Here is a 12,669-nt window from a genome sequence, read left to right on the forward strand (position 1 = left end):
TGTTCGGGAGGCGGCAACAAAATACATCCCAAAGAAATGAAAACCAAGAAGGAAAAATGGCTGTCTGCTGAGACACTAGAAGTAGGCCAAGAAAGAAGGAAAGTGAAAGGCAACAGCGATACGGGGAGATATGCCCAATTAAATGCAAAATTCCAGAGGTTGGCCAGTAGAGATAAGGAATTATTTTTAAACAAGCAATGTGTGGAAGTGGAAGAAGACAATAGAATAGGAAGGACAAGAGACCTCTTCCAGAAAATTAGAAACATCGGAGGTAAATTCCAGGCAAAAATGGGTATGATCAAAAACAAAGATGGCAAGGACCTAACAGAAGAAGAAGAGACCAAGAAAAGGTGGCAAGAATATACAGAAGACCTGTATAAGAAGGATAACAATATCGGGGATAGCTTTGACGGTGTGGTCAGTGAGCTAGAGCCAGACATCCTGAAGAGTGAGGTTGAATGGACCTTAAGAAGCATTGCTAATAACAAGGCAGCAGGAGATGATGGCATCCCAGCTGAACTGTTCCAAATCTTGCAAGATGATCCTGTCAAGGTAATGCATGCTATATGCCAGCAAATTTGGAAAACACAAGAATGGCCATCAGTTTGGAAAAAATCAACTAATATCCCCATACCAAAAAAGGGGAACACTAAAGAATGTTCAAACTATCGAACAGTGGCACTCATTTCACATGCCAGTAAGGTAATGCTCAAGATCCTGCAAGGTAGACTTCAGCAATTCATGGAGCGAGAATTGCCAGATGTACAAGCTGGGTTTAGAAAAGGCAGAGGAACTAGGGACCAAATTGCCAATATCTGCTGGATAATGGAAAAAGCCAGGGAGTTTCAGAAAAAGACCTATTTCTGTTTTATCAACTATTCTAAAGCCTTTGACTGTGTGGACCATAACAAACTGTGGCAAGTTCTTAGGGGTATGGGGTACCAAGTCATCTTTTATGCCTTCTGAAGAATCTGTATGACGACCAAGTAGCAACAGTAAGAACAGACCACGGAACAACAGACTGGTTTAAGATTGGGAAAGGAGTACAGCAGGGCTGTATACTCTCACCCTACCTATTCAACTTGTACACAGAACACATCATGCGACAAGCTGGGCTTGAGGAATCCAAGGCTGGAGTTAAAATCGCTGGAAGAAACATTAACAATCTCAGATATGCAGATGATACCACTTTGATGGCTGAAAGCGAAGAGGAACTGAGGAGCCTTATGATGAAGGTGAAAGAAGAAAGTGCAAAAGCTGGCTTGCAGCTAAACCTCAAAAAAACCAAGATTATGGCAACCAGCTTGATTGATAACTGGCAAATAGAGGGAGAAAATGTAGAAGCAGTGAAAGACTTTGTATTCCTAGGTGCAAAGATTACTGCAGATGCTGACTGCAGTCAGGAAATCAGAAGACGCTTAATCCTTGGGAGAAGAGCAATGACAAATCTCGATAAAATAGTTAAGAGCAGAGACATCACGCTGACAACAAAGGTCCACATAGTTAAAGCAATGGTATTCCCCGTAGTAACATATGGCTGCGAGAGCTGGACCATAAGGAAGGCTGAGCGAAGGAAGATCGATGCTTTTGAACTGTGGTGTTGGAGGAAAATTCTGAGAGTGCCTTGGACTGCAAGAAGATCAAACCAGTCCATCCTCCAGGAAATAAAGCCAGACTGCTCACTTGAGGGAATGATATTCAAGGCAAAACTGAAATACTTTGGTCACATAATGAGAAGACAGGACACCCTGGAGAAGGTGCTGATGCTAGGGAGAGTGGAAGGCAAAAGGAAGAGGGGCCGACCAAGGGCAAGATGGATAGATGACATTCTAGAGTTGACGGACCTGTCCCTGGGGGAGCTGGGGGTGTTGACGGCCGACATGAAGCTCTGGCGTGGGCTGGTCCATGAAGTCACGAAGAGTCAGAATCGACTAAACAAATAAACAACAACACCTAAGTTCATACTTTCCTTAACAGTGATGTTCTCAGAAAGCTCCAAAATCCACAATGTCAATTTCCAAGATCCCTGTTCAAGCATGATTCCTGATACATGATTAAGATTGAATGGAAATATAGCTGTATGACATGTGTTCATGCCTTCACTTTTGAGCTTCCTGCATGTCCCAGTCTATGCTGTCTAGCTTTACTTTCTAAAAATTAACTTGGATTCCAAAAACAGAGAGAAAAGTTTACAGAAAAACATTAGGTTAAGGAGCATGTTATCTCTCTTTCTCTCTCTCTCTCTCTCTCTCTATCTCACACACACACACCTTATTACCACCATATTCCAGAAGGACTCATAGTAGTATACAGTTAAATCCTATAATCATCACAACAATATCCCATGAAAACAATAATCAAAGCCATCAGTTCAACTTAACAGCTCAACCCCAACAAATTAAATTATTATCATCTTGGTGACCTAATCATTAACTCCCAAGGTCCATTTATATATAAGCTATTTTTTATGTTGTTAGTTTCATTGGTTTACTTACAATTCACAGAAACAGATAATCTGTGTGAACTTTTAAGGACATTTATGCTGCACTTCTATAGATTAAGTACAATTCAACTCAGTTATTTTTGTTCAACACTTCTCCTCCCACAACTTTTGAAAGTTTGGGGATGAAAAACCTATTCAGCCCATTTGTTTCAGATCTTAGAGAAGAAAATCTCCCTCTCCTCCATCCTCTCTTTCTCTGTCCCTTTCTGCACACAACTACGCCTTTTCAATGTCTGTGGAATTAAACTTTTCATAGTCAAGGGATACACAGGAGAGAGCATAGTTAACCATTCTCAAAGCATTCAATCAAGTGTTTGAAAAGCTGATCACAAAGGAACTAAAGATATTACCTTTTGGAAAGTACCTAATTGAATTCAGCAATTCATATTATTACTAAGAACTAAATAAAGCTTTATAATTTGCACTCACGCTCTTTAAGCACTGTTTAAGCAATACTTTTGTGGGAAGATTAGAATGAAGAAAACAAGATCGTGTTTATTGTATAATTGTAATGTGTGGATTGTTCTTTCATTGTTCTTTCTTCATTTTTACAAGACCATTTACTTACTTGGTTTACTTTCTAAAACTAACATATGACTATCAAACACTACATCCCACCACAGGTATAACTATTCCAGGTAAACTGATTCAGGACTGGAATGCTGGCTGCAATAATCTCATATAGTTCATTCCTCACCTCCTAAGTAGTTTGGTTTTGAACGTACTTTCCCATTCTGTGCAATCTACTATATTACATCATTGTTCTACTTAGGATGCAAATATACTTGTGCAGATACTTTATTTTGAGAAATGAAAATTGTGGATATATTTGCTACATCCCTTTATTAGCTTTATAATTATTTCTGTAATGACTTAACTATTGTTGAATCTCGAATTGTACAATCTCAAGACAATATATGGCTTCCATTATGGTATGGGAGCTACAACTATCATCTGTCATGAGGACAAAGAGTATGACGACAAATATGTAGACTTTAAATGAATGGTGCTTTAGTGTCTGTTCTGCCTGATAGACATAACTGAGAATAGTGATGTACATCATCGCACTGTTCCCAAGGGTGCTTTTCCTGAAACATGTTAATTTCCTCTTGAAACAAATTCTCCAATGTAGCTAGGATAGCACCAAAATTGTAGCATTGTCATTCTTATGAGCATAAGACCACATGTACAGAATACATGTATGGTCTCAGTTAGATCTCCAAGATAGTTTCATTATTGAAAGTCTTAATGGTACTGTTTGCAGTCCATTTGCTTAATATGATTTGATGAAACAGCCCATTAATGTAGGCCAACTATCAGCATAAAGGCATCTACTTAGAAAGATGGGAATGATTAGGTAGGTTCAGATGGAATGGTGGCACCAGACATTCTTCCCCCATTCCCAGAAACTTAGGAGTTTACCATACTTTTCCTAATGCAAAGCCAGTCCTGTTGCACCTTCCATGGAAAATCCATATAATCTGTGACAGTTTCAGATATAGATTGGCATAGGAAAATATAAAATGAATTGCTGCATGCTTTGCTGCTGCATAGGTTCCATTCTTTGTCCACTTCACATTACAAAAATATGATTTAGCTAAATTGCTTACTAAATTGTTTATTAAATATGTTTGCATTGCATTATTCTATGAATAATTTGTCTTAACTCCTTTCATATTCTCAAAAAAATGTAATAAGCATTATTAGCCTAATATTTTCAAAATTTCACCAGTTTTTCCACTGCCAAGACTTTATATAATTAAAATTCAAGTAATATTTTCAGGCAAAAAGCCCTTTTCAGGCATGAATAAAATATGCACGTAGGGGCTACGAAGAATGGATGGAGTAGATAGTGCTGAGTGACTGGCATCAGACATTTTGGTTATAGATCTCTCTAATAAAGCAGGTCATGTGTATATGAACATAAACTGATGGGCTAATTAGATACTGTTTTTTGTAGTTCAGCTGGTAATCAGGTCAGAGCAAGGTCATTACAAGAAATGGATTTTACTACAATGAATAGTGATTGTTCACAGAACTAATGAAAGCTGTGCTTCCGTATGAAAGTGTTCAGAAGCTGTGAAAGAAGTACCACTAATTTAAAAAATGAATATCAAATACTAAATCAAAAGAAGAAGAATGATAAAATCCCATGATCCAAGCAAACACCAGGTAGTTGTTAGATATATTACTGGTACTACAATTAAGCTATATGTTACGTTTGTCATTTGTGGTTTTGAAATTACATGTGCAATGTGCTAATGGAAGTCCAGTGATGTTGCTTGCTTTAGAACCAAACAGCAAAATTTCCATATGCAGGGAATAATTCTAGCTGACATAACAAGGCTAGGACTGCTTAAAGTACAATTTTCCAAATGTTTTGAACTTATCAGGTCAGATTTACTGTTGTGAATGTAAGAAGTCCTGTAAAATCCACTTTAGATCATACTTTCTCTGTATATGTTATTTTTATCATGTTACTGTACGTTCATCTATAAGATGAATAGATTGTATGCATTATAACTTTTCTTTAGATATACACTGAGCCATTCACAAGTGGAGGAAAATTATCTGAATTAAGACATATTTTCTCTACAGTAAAATATTTTCTCCACATGAGTACATTCATTATGGGATTCTTATGGTTACCTAGTATTAAGAGAGTAGCCAGCTGTAATTTGTTTATACAGAAGACAAGAGCCACTTGGACAACATTTGGGTTGAGAAATAAACCCAATTCTATGGAACAACCCTCGCTACTTTTCAGTTTGGAACCCACTTACTTACTTGTAAATAATCCAATTTAAATATTTGAAAAAATACCAAGTCCATACCCTTTCTTCTGGGGTTTATTTTCAAGTGTGTTAAAAAAAACCCCACAAGAGTTTGTGACTCAACTGGCTTTTATAATTATATCAGGCACAAGTCGTATTTTAAAGTTTTGAATAGATTATTCACTGTTGTATGTAATATTTTATCTAATATTTTCTACCATTCAAAAGCTAACTTAAAAAAAATAAAAAAACAAAAACTCTGTGTTAGAAGTAGTATTCCATTCCCAAAAAGATACCTTCTATAATGCCAGTAATGAGGGTTTTTTTTTTTAATCTAAAAGCCATCTAAAAGCTTCTATTACAATTTTAGATTATTCCAGCTTTAAATATGCTTATTCAAATGTACTCTTAATGGACTTGTTTTTCTAATAACATTCACATCCATCTACAAAGAAAGAGTTGCATTGAGTGCTAATTATTCCTCTTCAGTAAATTCTTTTTTCTATATTACCTTTCAATTTCAAATTTGTAAATGCTAATATAGTATAGCCATGCACACCAAGCAATTTTGTAAAGACAGGGACATATTCATGTCATATTTGGATTGCACAGTTCCTCATGCAGTGGCTTGCTGTCAGACTACTGTGCCCACTGCACAGCACTGGTGAACGGTCGATAAGAACTTGAACAACATTCAGATGAACACTTTTAGAATGGTTGTCAATTTCTGTCATAAGAAATTTGTCTATTATTGGTGACAGACATTGATAGCTACTCAGAACACAGTTCCATAAAGACAGCCTTAGTGTTTTTCTGCCAGATTGTAATGCCATCCAGGTCCCATATAGCCATTCTCTGCTGTTTAATGATAAAAGTTAAATAGTAAATCACTGTACAGGTTCATTCAAACACTTGGATTCAGAATCATAGCTTGAACCAATTCCAAGGTAACCTCATCCATAAGTAAATTCTGACTTCGCTTTCATAATTTGCATAGTACAATGTGTGTTAAATTTTAATCTAGTTTTGTAAATATTATTTTTTCCAGATATTCCTTCAGTTAAAATAATACCTTCCACACTGTGGCCAGAAGAAGGACAATCTATAACTTTGATTTGTGAATCCAAAGGAAAACCACTGTAAGTGATTTAACAAGCAATATGTTTTTGTTATTTTCTTTATTTTCCTTTGATTGCAGCTTCTGACTGCAAAGCTGTACTGTTTTTTTTTTGTCCTGCGGTGTAAAGTGATCTCTACTACAGAAAATCCCTTGAAGCATGTCTTCATTAAGTGCCTATGGAAGACTGGTCTTTTACTTTGTCATTTATTTTAGTCTTGGGAAAGGATTCCTGCTGTGCATTTTTTTTTTTTAAGGAAGCTATTTCAACCTGAAAGAATTTCAGGCTTATTTGCTGTTCATATCATCAGACTGATGATGGGTACATATTCTCAAAGCAAAGTCTCACATCTGATGAAAAGCTTCTAAAATCAACACATTTTTTTTTTTTTCAAGTGAAGTGTTGAACCTCTGTCTGTTTCAGTTGTCATTTACATGGTAATTGGAAATTTAGTGATGTATGCAAATGTCTTTTCAACTATCCCAATTTTAAAATAGCATTAAGAGAGTGAAGGTGAATATGTTTGAAGTTAAAGAGGGATTTTTTTTTAATTTCTTTACAAACAAACCTTAAACTCATTCTGAATATATTTTAAAATTGATGTATAATTGACCACTAAGTAAATATGAGCACTATTATATCCATCTACCATTATGAGAAATAATTCAAATGATCTTTTTTCTCTTCTCAGTATTATCTTAGATTTCTTTCCACACATACCTTTTAATTTGTTTAATTATATCTGCATACTACACTTTTGACAAAGCATTACCATGTTGTTTGGGATTTGTGTTTCTATTTATGTCTACAAAGAATATTGATGGAGTAACCAATCCCGAAATGTGAATGGAAGAATTCTGTGTAAGTGGTAGGGAGACACATATACATCCTGACCATTTTTCTGAAGAATAGATTATTAGCAGTCCAGTTTTTCTGACTAAGAAAGTAGCCTATTTACTATAAGTAGTAATTTTACTATCCCTCGTCCCCCTTCAACAGGAAGACAACAACGTAACAGCAGCAACAATAACTTTTTACCACCCAATCACATTACCACAATATGCTCTCTTGGGGGTTCTTTGAAGACTACTTGGAACCTGCAGTCTATTTATTAGTGGTTGAGATAGTGGTAGAGATTTGCACGTAACACCAGTGCTGAAAGCTCTGCATTGATTATTCAGGTACACCTCAAAATATTGGTTTTTAACCTAAAAGCCCCATATGTCTTTCTGAAATGCGGGTCAGGTATTACCTGCTTACTTGCAGGACTTCTGTTTCAAGTGAGTCCTACCTGTCCACTGTGCATGTTGTGGATATGGCTCCTGAGGCTCCCTTCCCAGAAGAGATTTGGGAAGGGCAAGGAACTTAGGTTTTCTTAGCACCTATTCTCTGAAATATTTTCCACCAGAAAACTGGATGGCACCATTGATCTTGATTTTCAGGAAAGCAGTTAAAACAGAGCTAATCATCAGGAAATCTTACATCTAATATGAGAATAAAGGATGGTAATGAATTTATTGTTTTGGTATTTCTTTATTTTCATTATGGCTTTTGATTATCTTGTGCACTACCATGAGTCCTTGTAGAGTATAGTGACATTAAAATATTCTAATAAATACACAAATTTATATACTATCCCCATTTCATGAACAAATGAAAACAACAACAACAACAAAGCAATCTTCAGTAAAGTTTCATACTACATGTCAAACCACAACATAACTATAGTTTTGGAGTGAGAGGCACTTGGAATGGTTACTCATGCCCTGGTCATCTCCCATATAGACTACTGTAATGTGCTCTACATGGGGCTACCCTTGAAGAATATCTGGAAGCTACAGCTGGTCCAAAATGCAGCCATGTGGGCGATCTTAGGTGCCTCAAGATCAGCACATATTACCCCTTTGCTCCATGAGCTGCGTTGGTTGCCAGTTTGCTTCCAGGTCCAATTCAAGGTGTTAGTTTTCATATTTAAAGCCCTACATGGCATGGGTCCAGGTTACCTAAGGGACCATCTCATCTCCGTTACATCAATCCATCCCACCCGGTCATGCAGAGAGGGCATGCTATGGACCCCGTCTGTAAGAGAATTCTATCTGGCAGGGTCCAGGAGGTGGGCCTTCTCTGCAGCAGCTCCTGCCTTTGGAACATCCTTTCCCTGGAAGTGAGGTTAGCCTCCTCTCTTCTGGACTTCAGAAAACAGTTGAAGACCTGGTTTTGCCATCATGCTTGGAGTAGGGAGAGGAGGAGCCATCTTGGGGTTGGTTGGTTCTCTAGGCCTGCTGGGGTGGTCTCATCCCCTTTGGGTTGAATTAAATCTGCTGTTACTTAGATTTTATTATATTTTATATCTGTATTTATTGATTATTGATATAATTTAAGTTTTTATTGAATTTTAAATGTTTTATTGTGAACTGTCCAGGGTCCCCTGCAAGAGGGAAATGGGCAGTGATAAAAATATGATAGATAGATAGATAGATAGATAGATAGATAGATAGATAGATAGATAGATAGATAGATCAAATAATTTTATAAAGTCTTCAAAACCAGTCAAGCCAACTGCAATCCTAATTCCTGTGGAACAAAATTGTTTTAATTGTAATTTTGAGATGTGATTATCACAGTGACCTTTTAAGGCAGCCTATCATGGAAATCATTTTTTTGAATTCAGAATTTAGAAGAAAAAGGCAATTAGTTAATTATAAAACTTGCCTCCAAAAGGATTGGGATACAGGGGAAAGGAGAGGGTCATCATTTTGTCTGCTTCTGATTTAGCATCTGGGAAAAAGAGAGAGGCTGAGATGGATATTGGAAAGATGTGTTGTCCCTAATTTACTATGCTGTTGCACAACACTAGAGATTATCTCCTTGACATCAGGGTCATAGGCATCTGCAAAAGTTTCAGCAAAATGACAAAAGTGTGTTGTGTAGAGGAAGGCAGAGATAATGCTAGCAAAGGAATGCAGAAGCCATAAGCAGATAACAGACAGTAAATAACATCTCATCCCTGGTAAACATAGAAGCATGAGAAACAGACTTAAAATAAACCTGCCTTGATTCTATATTCTAAGAGGGGCAGAGAAAAGCTTTGCAAGCTTCTGTTATTATACCCTACAACAATAAAATCAAGTTGCAACAGTGTCTTCTTCCTGATCTGGCCTACCTTGAAAGGTCAGACATGATGTGAGGTAACCATCAGATGTGAGACCCTGTTTTTCAAGTTGGGTTCCCGAGAACAGCTGGGAGTGTTGCTACTGTACCAGCCTCCCTGCTGCATAGCAACCTTCCTGCCTGAGCTACTGGAGGCTGTCTTGGAGGTGACGGTGGAGTTCCCCAGACCCATGGTTCTGGCGGACTTCAACCTGCCATCCCTGGTGCATGCCTCAGAGGCAGCTTGGGAGTTCATGGCCACCATGGTGGCCACAGGCCTGACCCAGATTATTCGGGACCTGACTTGGGACAGTGGCCTCACACCAGACTTTGTTTTCTTGTCGGAGCAGTGGCAACGTGATCTGAGGGAAGAGTTACAGCTACCCCCACTGTCATGGTAAGATCATGCCCTGGTGAGCCTGAGATTCTCCTATGCCGCCCCCCTCTGCAGGGAGGCAGGACCTATTCGATTGGTCCACCCCCGGTGACTAATGGACCCAGTAGGATTTCAGAGGGAGCTGGGGGTTATACCGGGGATCTGCTGCATGGTCCAGCAGAGGCCCTGGCTGCCACCTGGAATAGGGAGGCAGTCAGAGCCTTGGACAGGATCGCACCTGTGTGGCCTCTCTTATCCCATTGAACCCGACACTCCCCGTGGCTCACAGAGGAGCTGAAGGTTCTGAAGAGGATTAAGAGATGCCTAGAGCACCACTGGAGGAAGACAAAGACTGAATCTAACCAAACACAAGCTAGAGCAGCTATTAAGGCCTACCTTGTGGTGGTACGAGCGGCGAAATGCCAGTATTTCTCCGCTCTTATTGCATCCGCAGAATGCCACCCAGCGGCCCTGTTCAAGATTATCCGATCCCTTTTGGAGAAGGGGACCCAGAGGTCCAACTTCAGGGCCGAGCTGAGGAGTTTTCCAGGCATCTGCAGGATAAAATCACTGACATCCGCTCCAAGTTGGACTCTGAGCATGAGGCAGTATCTGGGGAGATACCCGGGGAACGTTCTTACCCTGTCATCTGGGAAAAGTTTGATCCTGTTGGGCCCAAGGACAGGATCCTCTGGACTGTAAACACCACCACTTGCCATTTAGATCCATGCCCCTTCTGGCTGGTGAAGGCAGCTCGGGAGGGGACATGTGGTTGGGTCCAGGCAATGATAAATGCATCCTTGAGAGACGGTGTATTTTCGGTAGCCTTCAAGGAGGTGCTGGTGTGCCTCCTCCTCAAGAAACCATTGCTGGACCTCAGCATACTAGACAATTTTCACCCAGTCTCCCACTTCCCCTTTTTGGGGAAAGTGGTTGAGAAATTGGTGGAGTTGCAGCTCCAGAGGATCCTGGATGAAACAGATTATCTAGACTCCTTTCAGTCAGGTTTCAGACCCAGTTATGGGACAGAAACAGCATTGGTTGCATCCATTGGTTATGGATGATCTCTGGCAGGAGTAGGATGGAGGCAGTGCATCCATCCTAGCTGTTCTTGACCTCTCAGCGGTTTTTGATACCATTGACCATGGTATTCTTCTGGGACGACTCAGGGGGTTGGGGGTGGGCGGTGTGGTTCTGCTCTGGTTCACCTCCTTCCTCCAGGGCTGGTCCCAGTCAGTGTTGATAGGAAGGAGAGATCGGCCCTCCAGCCACTTCTTTGTGGGGTGCCACAGGGATCAGTACTCTCCTCTCTCCTTTTTAACATCTACATGAAACCGCTGGGCGAGATCATTTGTCACCATGGGATGAGGTATCATCAGTATGCTACTCAGGTGGCAGTCGTGATACTCAGGTGGCAGTCGTGGCCAGGAGGGCCTTTGAACAACTTTGTGTTGTGCACCACTTACGCCCTTTCCTGGACCGAGAGGCCCTCCGAACAGTCACTCATGCCCTGGTCATCTCCCATATAGATTACTGTAATGCGCTCTACATGGGGCTACACTTGAAAAATATCCGGAAGCTACAGCTGGTCCAGAATGTGGCCACACGGACAATCTTGGGTGCTCCAAGATTTGCACACATAACACCTTTGTTGCGTGAGCTCCACTGGGCCCCAGTTTGCTTCCAGATCCAATTCAAGGTGTTGGTTATCACCTTTAAAGCCCTACATGGCATTGGACCAGGATATCTGAGGGACCGTCTCATCCCTATTACATCAACTCACGCCATCCAGTCATGCAGGGAGGGCATGTTACGGGCCCCATCTATAAAATAATTCCATCTAGCGGGGTCTTGGAAGCGTGCTTTCTCTGCTGTAGCTCCCGCCCTTTGGAACATCCTTCCCCCAGAGGTGAGACAAGCCCCCTAGCTCCTGGATTTCTGCAAAAGATTAAAGACCCGGTTTTGTAGGCAGGCCTGGAATGGGAAGGTGAATAATTACACCTGGGGATGGCTAGCGCCATGAAGTGATCCAGAGGGACCTACCACACTGAAGGGCTGATTAAGATCTCTTGCCATGTAGATTTTATTATATTTATATTTTTATTGTATTTTGTAATTATAATGGTTTTATATTTTAATCTTGTTTTATTGTAAGCCGCCCAGAGTGCCCCCATTGGGGAGAGATAGGCGGTGAATAAATTTATAAAATAAATAAATAAATAAAATAAACCATGCAAGCTTCACCCATTTAGTACTTGCATAAAGTGTCACAATGGAAGTACAAAAGGGATAGAGTTTGTGTTGCTTCCTTGCCACTCTTCCCTCCATGACCATGATCTGGGTAGATCCACAAAGAAATAAGGCAGAAAAAAAGTCCCCTAAACTCTGCAAGTACATTTGGAATATAGAAAAGTTATATTTGAAAGCTGATATTCCTGAATTGCAAGGCTATTTATATTTCACCAATAACACTTTTGAAATATTCTATTGTAGAGCTTGTAATGTTCTACAAATTAATGAGATCAGGTGGGAATGCAATCTAACAACAATAAAGATACATCCAAAGACAAACCATCTCCAATAGGAAAGGTGTTTCTCCCTTACCTTGAGAAAGTCACAGACCATACTGGAATAATATTAGAGAAAAAACAACCTAAGTACAATCTATAAGCTAACAGAGAATATTCAAGATATAATTCAATTTCCCAAGGATAGCAGAAATCCACTCTCATCATCAGTGGTCTACCA

General features: G+C 39.6%; 1 protein-coding gene across 3 annotated transcripts in view; it reads left to right on the top strand.

Moving 5' to 3' along the window:
• The window catches only part of CADM2 (cell adhesion molecule 2), a 465,617-nt gene that overhangs the window by 356,960 nt on the left and 95,988 nt on the right, over positions 1-12,669 (top strand). For all 3 annotated transcript variants that reach the window (XM_063305494.1, XM_063305496.1, XM_063305495.1), the window contains one exon: positions 6,326-6,416. In XM_063305494.1, the coding sequence (XP_063161564.1) occupies positions 6,326-6,416 (91 nt within the window). The remainder of the gene's footprint in view (positions 1-6,325; positions 6,417-12,669) is intronic.

This window comes from Candoia aspera, chromosome 5, assembly GCF_035149785.1.
Source record: "Candoia aspera isolate rCanAsp1 chromosome 5, rCanAsp1.hap2, whole genome shotgun sequence".
NCBI classification, from domain to species: Eukaryota; Metazoa; Chordata; class Lepidosauria; order Squamata; family Boidae; genus Candoia; species Candoia aspera.